The sequence below is a fragment of the Tachypleus tridentatus genome, chromosome 6 (genome assembly GCF_004210375.1).
Source record: "Tachypleus tridentatus isolate NWPU-2018 chromosome 6, ASM421037v1, whole genome shotgun sequence".
Lineage (NCBI taxonomy): Eukaryota > Metazoa > Arthropoda > Merostomata > Xiphosura > Limulidae > Tachypleus > Tachypleus tridentatus.
Genome location: NC_134830.1, coordinates 139,217,510 through 139,230,062, shown reverse-complemented (window position 1 = coordinate 139,230,062; position 12,553 = coordinate 139,217,510). Strand labels below are relative to the sequence as shown.

The window sequence follows — 12,553 nt, the reverse complement described above, 5'->3', positions numbered from 1 at the left end:
AAAAATCACCTTTATTCATTAAGAGCAGATTCATGTGGAAGGGTTAATTGAACAAAGGTACTCCTAAAGAAAAATGTTATTTTACAGTATTTCATGACCTCATAGAACAATGATTCATGAATAAAACATGCTGAATTTGCCCATCATTGATACATAAGACAAAAGAATGAATGTTACATAAGAGCTGGGGCAGTAAACATGGTCTTCATTAATCATACAACTTGTAAATTAATGTCTACTGCAGGAAGAGCTGAGGGTTTTCTTGCATTATCTCATGACACAAGACTTGTTACAAAGACTTTAAGTAAACTTTAAAATTTGTGTTCTTGAAAATGAAGTCTGTGTCCTGTTTCTGACAGTCATAGAAGAAATTCCAGAAAATGACTGTTCTGTACATTACTGTAATGACAGTTCTTCATGTAAAACCTGTTGCATGCTGAATTATCTGGAATTTTTTTTATAAAATGACAACACAAATATAGGGGAATATACCTTCATGATGTTATCTTTACTTATGAAAGATGGTGGAGCACTTTATCTCGTATGTCTTTATAAACACTTCAAATAACTTTATAATTTAAACATTCTCTTACCATTATTTCCTATTCTAATTGCATGACCTAATTCATTGGAGACTGCTTCAATTTCACTCTCAACTGATGAATCATCATCCCAAGTATCTTCAACACTATCATCCATTTCATAACCTATTTAATCCAAAAAAGGATTGAAGAAGAGAAAATGATAAAAGATGAATGACATTTATCTGCTATACATAATGTATAAATATTTAAAACTCTACACATAAAATTTCCATGTTCTTTATTATATTACTTTATTAAATCAAAAATACCAGTTTGAAACCCAATTAAATGCCCAAAGTACACCCAACCCCAAGTCCAGCTAAAAAAGTTGTTAGTTCAGAATAAATGCAATTTGTTCTCTCCAGCATAAGTTGAAACATAAACAGATTTATCTCAATACATAAATCTTTAATTTTTTTTCCTTCCAGCCACTGTTGAAAAATAACTGAATTTATTTCCATATACATCTTTTGAGTGAAGTTTGAGTGAAATGGGCTCAAACTCTACATAAGGCACACACGAGACAGCTTTAAAAGTTAAATCTCAATGAGCTTGAGACAGTTTGGGTGTAGAATGTTAGATCGTGGTTACCCCACAACAACAATAGCCAAAGAGGAAAGGTTAGAATCAGTCCCTCTTGAAGATACTGTAGAAGAAGAAACCATGGTTGGGCCAACATATCTTGGGTTACCAATAACTCTCAAGCAGAGTATTGAATTGTAGTCAGAACTTTGAGTAACATAAATATTGGGGGAAGGTACAAAGGAGCAACCTATCCAATCTTGACTGAAGTATCTATCATCAAAGACCAAAGATGAGTTACTAGAAACCAAATAAATGCCTGTAGTTAAGATTAAAAGAAAGGAAAATGCATCTATCATTGGAGACCTAAACTGATAACAAATCTATCAGAAAATCTTGCAATAAAAAATCCATTCAGCTGGGAGAAATCAACTGGGCTGAGACAGATGACCTACTATAAAATTCTTCACCCCAGGAGGCTGATATGATGAGAGTGAACCTCATAGAGAAATAACCAAACTTCAAAAACAAAGGTGTTGAGACCACATGCTCCCATGACAGGAAAGTTAAGAGACCAATGTGGAATTAATGGAAAGAATCATGACAATATTCTCTTGTAATAGATCTAGACCTTGAAGCATAGCCTGTTGGACAGTAAGAAGTTTTAAATAAGGGGTGTGGAAGAAAAATTCATCTTCTGTCCATATACCCTGGAAATCCTGACCTTTAATATACTCACATCCCATTCCAAAAGAGTGGCATATATGAAAAAATTAAATTCAGAACATAGGGATAATATAGATACACCAATGGTAATATGGAACTAATGGAACCACTACTCAAGAATTAAGATGTAGCTCCTGATGAAGGAAACTAGATGACCCAGTGGATTGGAATTCTTGATACATTGGTTGCACAGAGAACATGAAAGGGACTGCATGAGAGATCATCCTGAAGAAAGTATACATTTGAGGGATGGCCACACCTCCAATAGAAATAGAACCATCTATGCAAGTAAGAGCCTGACTGCCATTCCATAGCCTGGAGCTGCATTGGAGTTGGCTGAGCTCAGCTTAAAACTTGTTGAAAAACCCATATGATCCTGCAGAAAACATGGTGTAGATGAAGGGGTAGATCCCTAAAGAGCAGAATTGGCCTGACCTCTGTGCACAAAATGTAGATAGGGGCAGGATGAATTCATTAGAAAAGCATCAACAACATCAAATATGGTCATCAACAAATCTGGTGAGAAATGCCAATGTAGGTTAAGAAAAGGACTCCACTGTGAGCCTGGGAGAATCAAAGAATTACTGACATGAGAAAGATCAACACATCTTTGCCAATCTGCTGTCATCTCAGGTACAACATATAAATGGAAATGAAATCCTGAATAAATGTAATTGAACTCTCACTCCCATCCCCATGTTGGGAGAATAATGAGGTGGAAAAGTGAATTAAAAAAACAATCCTGATTGGTACAAACTGCTCTGCAGTGAAGAAACACTACGAGTCCATCACTTGTTTTAACCTCACTTCTACAAATCATACCCACCTAAGATACACAACAATGCTATTGGTAACAGTCAGTTCTGATGGAGAAGCCTATTTTGAATATCCATAAAGCAAGGAACAGAAGTCTGAAGTTTGGACACGTGAGGAGTAGTTGTGCCCTCACTACCAGCAAGAACCAAAGTAAGGCTATAGGACATCACCATTAAGGAAAATAACAAACAGGTGAGATCAATTCACAATGCCAACATTTCTCTAACAAAGAATTGCTACTCAATAAATCCTAGCAATATGTAAACCAAAGAACAAACAGAAGCTGACTACCTGACCAAGTTAAAAGTCAGTAATATAATCCCATTCACCATCAAATTAAAGTGGGGGCCCTTGACAGTCTTCCAACAAAGTTATGGGAGATAGAGAAAAATATCTCAGAAGAAGAGCAAAGGTTCAACAAACAGAATAATTATAATCTGATCAAAGTGATCACAGGGTCCGGTCTGGAATCCCACATATCCAAAAGCAGATTTAGTCTGTGGAATCAAAATATACGTCCATCTGGCAGTGGTAAGCCAATGCATGCAGAGAGACAAACGAGAGTACAAGATATATCTATCCTATCATGCAAAAAAGCAGCAAGTCTTCTAGCATGAACCAGCAATATTAGTTGTAAGAGGAAACTAACCAGTCCCCACTGACATTTTTATGCCATCAGACAGAAGTAGACTCAAAGGTAACCAAAAAAAGCCCAAAAATCTCACAAATAAAAGTAACTAATTGAAGAAAAAAAGAGCAAGAGGTGGTTCATCCAAATTGGTATCATGAGAAATTAGTAACAGAAGACACTGGAAAAACAGAAGCAAAGTTCTTCCCCTCTCCAGAATATCCTGGATTATTAAGAAAAGCAGCCTCAACTGAGAGTAACCCTATACCGTAAAGAGACACTAGATAACAGAGGAGGAATAGGAAAGGTCACCTCTTTGCTGACAACAGTAACAGGGGAATTCATGTCCACAAACAGCTTGTCAGTTTTGATTAGGAAATTATAACTGCATAGAAATCCACAAAGCAATGTCAAATTTGAAATGCATATTGTAATTTATATTTCCGGTGTTAAAATTCAATGTACGTTTCATTGATTAATCAAAGTTTGAATATCTTTTTGTAAGAGAGAAATGTTACATCAAAATGCCACACTGAATTCAAAAATGTCCACCTGTTGCTCTGTTTACATGACATACCTTTTACTTTCATGATACACTAATATAACTTCTGGGATGATGACTTTTAAAAGAGAGACAAACCATTTGAGAATACATCAACTACATGTTCTGTGTACAGTGAACAGTTGAATAAAAGAAAAGTTTGTGAAAATTTCATCAATTAACAAAGTATATAAGTTTATGTTTTACATTGTACTAAGATTAAACTCCAGTCGAGTCCAATCGTGAGAAAGACAATACGAAGGCTAAAATACCCGAAAATGAGAGAGAAAAACAAGTGTTAAGTTCATGACTTGGCCATGTATCACTGGGAAAAAAAAGTGATAAGACCAAATTTGAAGTCATTTTAACCTTCAGAATCAACTAGGACACACAGTGACCATGTACCTACTATGTGATTATTAAGACATATAATCAATACTACATCTTAGGTTTTGTTTTGTAAGCTTGCTATTTATGAATAACTTTCCACTAGTAAGTGTTAAAACATGAACTAGAATATATCCCTTTAACTCCCAGTTAGGCTTAGTTTTACCTTCATCACAGATACATATCAAATGGTCTTAATGTAAAGAAAAAAAATTTACAATAATCAACAAATAAATTATACTGCCAAAAGTAGTCCTTTTAAAACTGCATGTCTTTAGTTTTTACTTTAAAAATATTATTTCTAACTTTAGTTGTTGTATAAGACCTGCCCAAACATTATACAATAGACATGTATGGTTATCTGATACCGTCTATCAGCACAATCACTACCTACAAAGAATATTCTAGAATGCTATGTACTTCAATTTAATGTTATGGAAAGTTTCTACCCAACATGCATCAGCCAAGCTACGTAAGACATTAATCACAAATTACCCTAATTTTAACACTGTATGGGTTTTCAAAAACTTAACTTTTTACTAAGATAAAATTACAATTCACTCACCATTATCACCAAAAAAGGCTTGTTGAAATAAAGATAACATGGTGTCCTTCAGAAAAAAAAATAAAAAAAATGTAGTAATACATTTCCAACTTAAATCTAATTTAAATAAAGAGGGGAGAGAAAGAAAAATAGAGAAAAACAGTTACATTTACGGAAAACCCTGACAGAAATCTGAAACAAGCCTTGGTAATAAAACAGTTTGACATGTTAAATATGAAACATTATTTTTAATAGATAAATAAAAACACCAACATTTTTTTTCATTAATACTTATAACAGTGACCAGTAACTGTCACTTATAACTCAGAATTTATACCAACCAAGTTCTGTGTTTAGCCAAATAGGTGTTATTTCAGTGTCAACATGGATAATTCCATCACACAGAAAAGTACGAGTGAATATCACCACCATAAATACATTACACATATTTTACATAAAATAAGCCATATGAATAATGTTTAGTTTGTTTAGTTCATTTTGAGTTTCAAATTTATTTACCAAAGGACTATCTGTGCTAGCCATCACTAACTTAGTACCACCAGACTAGAGAGAAGCCAACTAATCAACACCATTTACTTCCAACTCTTATTGACAAATAGTGAGATCGACCACCACATTATAACACCAATGAAAACACTCAGTGACAAAGATTCAAATTCACAACTTGAACGTTGTGAGTCAAACTCGCTAAAAACCAGAACACTTGAAAAATGTGCCTGGCACTTATTCTGTGACAAAGAACAAATTAATAATGACAGAAATTATTAAAATTATCAATCCTACAAGCTGTCATAGACTCACTTTCATCACTTATTTGTGAACATTAATACAGTTCAATCAGTGTTACATAAAACCCTTGCTTTTAAGGATGAAAATTAATAAAAGAAAACAAAATGTATCAAAATATTTTGAACCTAATACTGACCAATCTAGTAATTGTTTTGTTAGCAAAGTCTGGAAGCATGCTCTCCAAAAATATTTTTAAAAATCAGGACTAATTTTAGCTAATTCATAAAAGGTTGCATGCAGCTAAATTTTTTTACAGGAGATCTAACAGACTTTTAATTACAACAATTGCTGATTTATCAACCGATATGTTATAGGAAATTAGAAAAAACAATTCAGCTTTGTATCATATTAAGTCTTACATAAACTTATTACATAAACCAATGTTTTTTTACAATTTGGGGTTTTCAGGTGATTTTACTGCTTCACTATGCAAATCCTAAGAGAGATAAACTTGATTTAAGACCATTTTTGAATTCTGTGAGATTAATTCAGTCAGTGTAGCAAATTTCAACCTTCTACCACCATTACTCTTGCAGCTTTAAGCAGCCAAAGTTGCCCGAAAATGAATTTGTCAAAAATAAAAATAATTAAATTTTACAGGGCTGTGAATCAGAAACTATTAGAGATATTGATCTAATCTTTGGCAGTTTTTCATTATATGGGTAGATGAGCACATGTGAATGACCCAAAAACACATTACACATTTCAACAAAATCTAACTCCAGTCTAATCACACTTTGAAATTTGATGTTTCACAATATCTGAAAATGAAATGCTGTAAATGACTTTCTTAACCCTAATATCACCATTACAGTTATTCCGAGTAATTATTACTTTTACAAAGGAAATTAATTTCATCCACTTTTTATGTTATTTTTCAAACTGAGTGTTATGCCACTGACAGCCACATAAAGATAAAATTACTCAATATATGGTTCAAATCAGTATCCATGTTGATAATATGGGGACTAATCAGTATTACAAAAATATAAAAACTACAAAGTTAATATAATCTAATTAGCAGTTATACAGCATTCATAATAGTTTTGAAACTGTTACAATAGACACATTGTTTGCAATTATTTCAGAGTGCCCTCTTTAATCTGTACTTTTAAAAAAAAACAAATAAAATCTCGATTTAAACATAAGTTAATAAATCTTAAAGAAATATCTAATACTAATAACAGTAGAAATTGGATCCTAAATTCTATATACACATGTCTAAGCATGAACAAACATGGTAAGATTTTAATAATAACCTATAGATTTATTTCACTGTTCATTCATCAATTCAAATGACTGTCTAGCAGTATTTACAAGCGTATTAAAATCACACTATCCAACTGTGTAATATGACAATGTCATTGAACTAAGTGGTATTATTAAAAACACATTTTTCTTGTGATAAAGAACAGTTTCTCCTGAACATCTTTCCAATACATTTGAAACTGTTTATGATAAAGAATTCATACAATAATTATTATTATATCAATAACAAAGAGTAGCATGTTGAACTTTGTTAAATTTTTACAAGTAATCAAACATGTTTACTCTGCCACTGGAACTCACAACATACCCTTGTCATAGGCTTGTTGATGTCCCTGTCAGTGGTCAATCGAAGATAGGCTTGGCTTATTTTTTCAAATTTCTGCAACCAATTGTAAAAACATTCATAATAAAGCCCTCAAAAGCAATTAAGTAAATTTTAATATGTAATTCACAGTTCTGACTGAATTCCAGAAATATTATGACTTAAGTTTGTTTTTTTTATTCTCTATCACGAAATATTTAAACTCAATTTCATAATTTTTCTAATTGCTTGTTGACAGCAATTTTAGAAAATAAATTTTGCAACACAAGTATTCTCAACATAATAATTTTGTTGGAGTATATTTACTACAAATCTTTGATTATTTAGTACATAACATATATACAATAATGGTCCATGTAGTCCTTTATTGCTTTCCCCATACACCAAACCTTGAGACAAAGTGAAACCTTAAATCCGCATATTATTCTTCAGGAAGCAACATCTGTTCCTTATCTCAAACTGTTGTACTTTCATTTCTATGGTACAGCCCACAGAAATATGAAGCTTTTACCTTATAGATCTTCCAAGTAACCTTATAAGCTTCTACAAGGTCATCTCTCATCTTTCTTCTCTCAACAAAAAATAGATTAAAATAATGAGCCATTTTCAAAATGTCTTTAGTAATCCTCTCTTCTGAACCTTTTCCGATAGATTTAATTTTAAATGCAATCAAGGACAAAATAAACCAACATGCCTATCATATCCTACCTGGCCTAACTGGCAATGCCATTGGACAAAAGGTCTCATTGGCACATGACATGAATACTAACAAAGTACTTGACATGAACATGAAACAATCAATTCACAAAAAAAAATCTTAAATGTTCCACTCTGGTTGATTTTATAATAGGTTTTATTATACAATTTACACTTCAAAACAACTTGGGAAACATAACAACTGGTACAGTTTAATGAAAATTAGCTTGATTCCTGATTACTCTTGTAATGAAACTTCACTTACCTCCTTGGCAATTTTTGTGTTTCCATGTTTTTCTGGATACCAATGCAAAGCCAGTTCTTTATACTTTTCTGTTATAATTTCTTCACTGGCATCTAATAAAGTGAACATACACATAAATATATCACAAAGATGTAATACAACAATTATATACTTTCAATAATATAATTCTTATCTATAGGTATGTCTGCAGTATTTTTTTGTGGGTTTATCGGTCTTATATTGAATTTTAAGTCTCTTAGAACCTAAAGTCAAGAACAAAGTTTTTGTTTTTAAATTTTGCACAAAGCTAGACAAGGGCTATCTGTGACAGCCATTCCTAATTTAGCTAGAGGGAAGGCAGCTAGTCATCACCACCCACCACCAACTCTTGGGTTACTTTTTTACCAACAAACAGTGGGACTGACTATCACATTATAATACCCCCACATTCGAAAGGGCAAGCAGGTTTGGTGCGATGGAGATTTGAACCCGTGACCCTCAGATTATGAGTCGAACGCTTTAACCCACCTTGCCATGCCGGGCTGTCAAGGAGAGATCACACTTAGATATTATGGAACCACTAGTTGAGTCAAACTAAATGTGAAGTACACATTCTAAAAGGTCTTTCTTTCCTGTTCTAGAAGAAACCCGTGAAAAGGAAAAATTCTATTAACTGAATATTTTTTGATAAAATTTCATGAAAATTCCTGACATCTTTGAAACATACAATATTCACATGTTTACTTAATAGTTTCCTACTTTTACTTTACTATCTTACAGAATAACATGTGGTTAATATAATGACCTGTTAACAAACAATACATAATTTTTTCATAGTTTTATAACAATCAAATTCCAATAACTCAGCTAAATTTGATGCAAGTTTCATCACATTTCTTAAGCCTAAAGTGTGCTCACCCCAGTACCTGGTAAATACAAAAAAAAAAAAAAAACACTAAATTTCCCTTTAAATACTAATCTAGAGGGTAGCCCATAAGTCCCAACCCATCCATATGTTATTATGTTATATTCAATTACACGTGTATTATAAATTTTTCTTTTTTTCAGAGAAATATGGCTGATGTAAGCCCATTTACACTTGAAAATGTCTCTTAAAAACCATTTTTACAAAGTAAATTGAGGCCAAAATGGAATGGCCTCAAACAAAAGTAGACTGCCTCTGGAATCTTCTTCATCAACATCAAAACATTTTCATAGTTGGACTGTGTTATTGCACTTTTCAATCTGAGAAACTTAACTCTAAATGTAAGCAAAGTTTTATGAATAACTCATCTGGTAAATGTTCCAAACTTGCCACCAGAAATTGGCAATTTTTGTAAAAGTGGCTCAAGTCTTTTAAACACTTAATAGAAGTTTCAAAAGATTATCAACAGACAGTGTTTTACAAATTTACCATGCATATAAATACATGAATAATTTTAACTTATTTGAAAGAAAATTTGCTTTATTATTATCACATTAATCTTCCATAGCAAAGCTCATTAGAATATATGCAATAAACATAATTACAAACTTTAACTGACAAAAACACTACAATATTAATAGTTTACTAAATGACCAGTCGAAATTATGCTAGTTCATATAACACAGCTTAAAAAAATAAATATAACTTAACAGTTTTTATGAAACATGTTTTCAACCCAAACCTCATCAAGTAATATCATGACATAAATTATAATTTACAGGCCTTTGTTTTCGTTTTACTTTTTGACCAGTTCGCTTTTTTTTTAACATTTACATTACAATATGGTTTTTATTTTGAAAAGACCTATGATCAATTTAATAATATTAACACGAAAAAATGAAAGCCCAATACCAAAGTCCATAAAATCAGTAACTAACAGGAACACTTAAGTTATTTGTTACATTCTTTCCAAATTCCATTTCAAGATTTTGTCGTATGACAGCATGATAAATTTAAATTCTAAAACTAAGCCTAAGTGTCATGTCTTTTCAGATTTAGAACCTGTACAGGATAACGTAAACCGTGGAATAGCCTACTTTTCAACTATCAATCGAGTGAAGCCTAAGACGTTTACAATTTTCCATTTATAAAACTTCTAAACACTTAATCTATTTTGAAGTTTTTTAAGACAAGTCACCTGAAGAAAGCCCTAACACTTCATAAGCTTCTTTTTTAGAAATTCCCATTATTTGAAATATTATGAAGATTATTTATTATGGTATTATGAGTTTAATATCCTAGCTTGCCTAAGCATATGACGTTGCATCTGTTGACTGACCATAGCACCTATGAAAAGCTAAAACAAAACATTCCAATTAAAATCATTAGGTAATAAATGTATTTGAAGTTTAGCACGAATAATAAAAATTACAACAATGAATCATAAAATATCGTTAGCAGTAATAAACATTTACAACATGAAATATCGGATATTACATTTATTTGTGTTCGTACTATGAAAGAAATGTAAAATATTTCCTAAAATTAGGTCTTTGAACATACAAGATATAATCAAGTTCATAAGAGAGGGAAACAAACAGTATTCAAACAAACACTGATTTTTATGTATTTTATAAAACTACAGACTTCGTTTTGATTTAAAGTTAATTCCATTAATTAATATTAACTACTGATTACATCACGCTGCCTACTTAAAATTGCATAGGTGTTGCTCTGGTTTCAGCACAAACCTACTCAATAAGATGAATAGCACCCTAATTCCAACTTTCAGGAAAACCTATTTTAATGAAATGTGACATAATATGTGTTATGTAGTTTGGACCAAAGAGTTGGAATGAGATCTTGAACAGATGTAAGAAGCATTTGTGGAAAAATTGATGTACTTACATAACATATATTTCTCCTACAGGAAAAAAAAAAAAAAAAAAAGGAGGAGCAAAGGGGTGAAATAAGCCATTATGGTTTAGTAAAGGTTTAAAAGATCATATTAGAAATCAGCAAAACAAAGTCAAGAAATTTAAACTTACCAGAAATAATAAGGACTTGGAAGATATACGAAATCAAGAGAGTTGGTTAAAAAGGAAGTTAAAAGGGCAAAACTGCATATGAAAGAGAATTGACTAAGATAGCTATAGTTAAATCAAACACTGAGGAATTCTTTAAGTATATGATGAAACAAAATATTAGGATGACGATTAGGCTTATAAAAATGATAGTGGGGAGCTAATCTCGGAATGTTATGAGATGGTAAACTTATTAAATCATATATTCTCTTCAGTTTTTATGAAGGAAGAAACAAGTATTACGTCTGAAACACAGCAGTTAAGGTATGTGGGAAATACTAATGTAAAAGATATCATTTTAAGCTTTTAAACTGTAAGTGAAAAGTTATGCAACCTGAAAAATCGATAAAAACCCCTGGACCTGATAACTGTTATCTAAGAGTTTTAAAGGAATTTTTACATTTCATTGAGTAGTAGAGGAGTATTAGAAGATTGAGAGTTGGTTAATGTTAGTCCAATATTTAAAGCAGATGATAAAACATTTTCAAGTAATTATAGACCAGTTCGTCTTTCATTAGTAGTTGAAAGGGTTTGTAAGTGTGTGATTAAAGATGCATTGCAGAGTCACTTGAAAAGTTTGATGTGGTCTCAAAGAGCCAGCATAGTTCAATTGAGGAAAATTATTATTTAATGTTCTTTGAGGATGTTACTGCAAGAGTTAATGAAGGAAATACCGTGGATTTGGTTTACCTTGACTTTCAGAAAGCATTTGATAAGGTGCCTTACAAAAATTACTTATGGGTGGGGATATTATTAAATTGAATAGAAAATTTCTGGAGAATATAAAGCAAAGAATAGTAATAAATATAGTTAGGTCTGACTGGATCACAGTGAAAAGATGTGTACTTCAAGACCCTGTGCAGTGTCCTCTACTGTTTGTGACTTATACTGATGATATTGACTTTAGAATGACTAACAAAATATTGAAGTTTGTAGATGACATTAAGATTTTTGTGGTGGTCAACTGTGTCAAAAATGTTACAGACTTACAGGGAGATTTAGATCATATGATGCATTGAACCAGAACATCATAGATGATGTTTAACTATCCAAAATGTAAGGTGATGCATAGAGGTTTTCACAATTCAAATTATTGTTACAATTTAAATGGGAATACATTAATTACTATGGTCGTAAACAAGGATCTAGGTGTTTTAGTAAAAAAAAAATTAAGTCATGTAAACAGTATATTGGAGCTAGTAATAGGGCTAATAGGATTTTAGTTAGCATCTATAGAAGTATTGGATACGAGACAATGGATATTATTGTTTCACTGTATAGATCACTTGTAAGACCCCGTTTGAAGTACTGTGTACAGTTTTGGGTTCTGTTCATGAAGATTAAAATTGAATTGTTGCAGAAGGTTCAAATAAGAGCCATTAGGATGATAGCTTGGATAGTTGGACTGCCCTAGAAGGAGAAACTAAAATCTCTAAACTTGCTTTTTATGAAGAA

General features: G+C 31.9%; 1 protein-coding gene across 6 annotated transcripts in view; it reads right to left on the bottom strand.

Annotated features, from left to right (window-relative positions):
- Window positions 1-10,372, bottom strand: part of LOC143253820 (uncharacterized) — a 52,746-nt gene extending 42,374 nt beyond the window's left edge. For 2 of the 6 annotated variants that reach the window (XM_076508233.1, XM_076508230.1), the window contains exons 1-5: window positions 10,213-10,372; window positions 8,111-8,202; window positions 7,135-7,206; window positions 4,770-4,815; window positions 594-707 (exon numbers count right to left, since the gene is read on the bottom strand). In XM_076508233.1, the coding sequence (XP_076364348.1) occupies window positions 594-707; window positions 4,770-4,815; window positions 7,135-7,206; window positions 8,111-8,202; window positions 10,213-10,261 (373 nt within the window). In that variant the 5' untranslated portion in view covers window positions 10,262-10,372. Of the gene's footprint in view, window positions 1-593; window positions 708-4,769; window positions 4,816-7,134; window positions 7,207-8,110; window positions 8,203-8,617; window positions 8,727-9,926; window positions 10,078-10,111 lie in introns of those variants that run through there. The other 4 variants (XM_076508234.1, XM_076508235.1, XM_076508231.1 and 1 more) reach the window with 4 other exon arrangements.
- Between the last annotated feature and the right edge of the window lie 2,181 nt (window positions 10,373-12,553).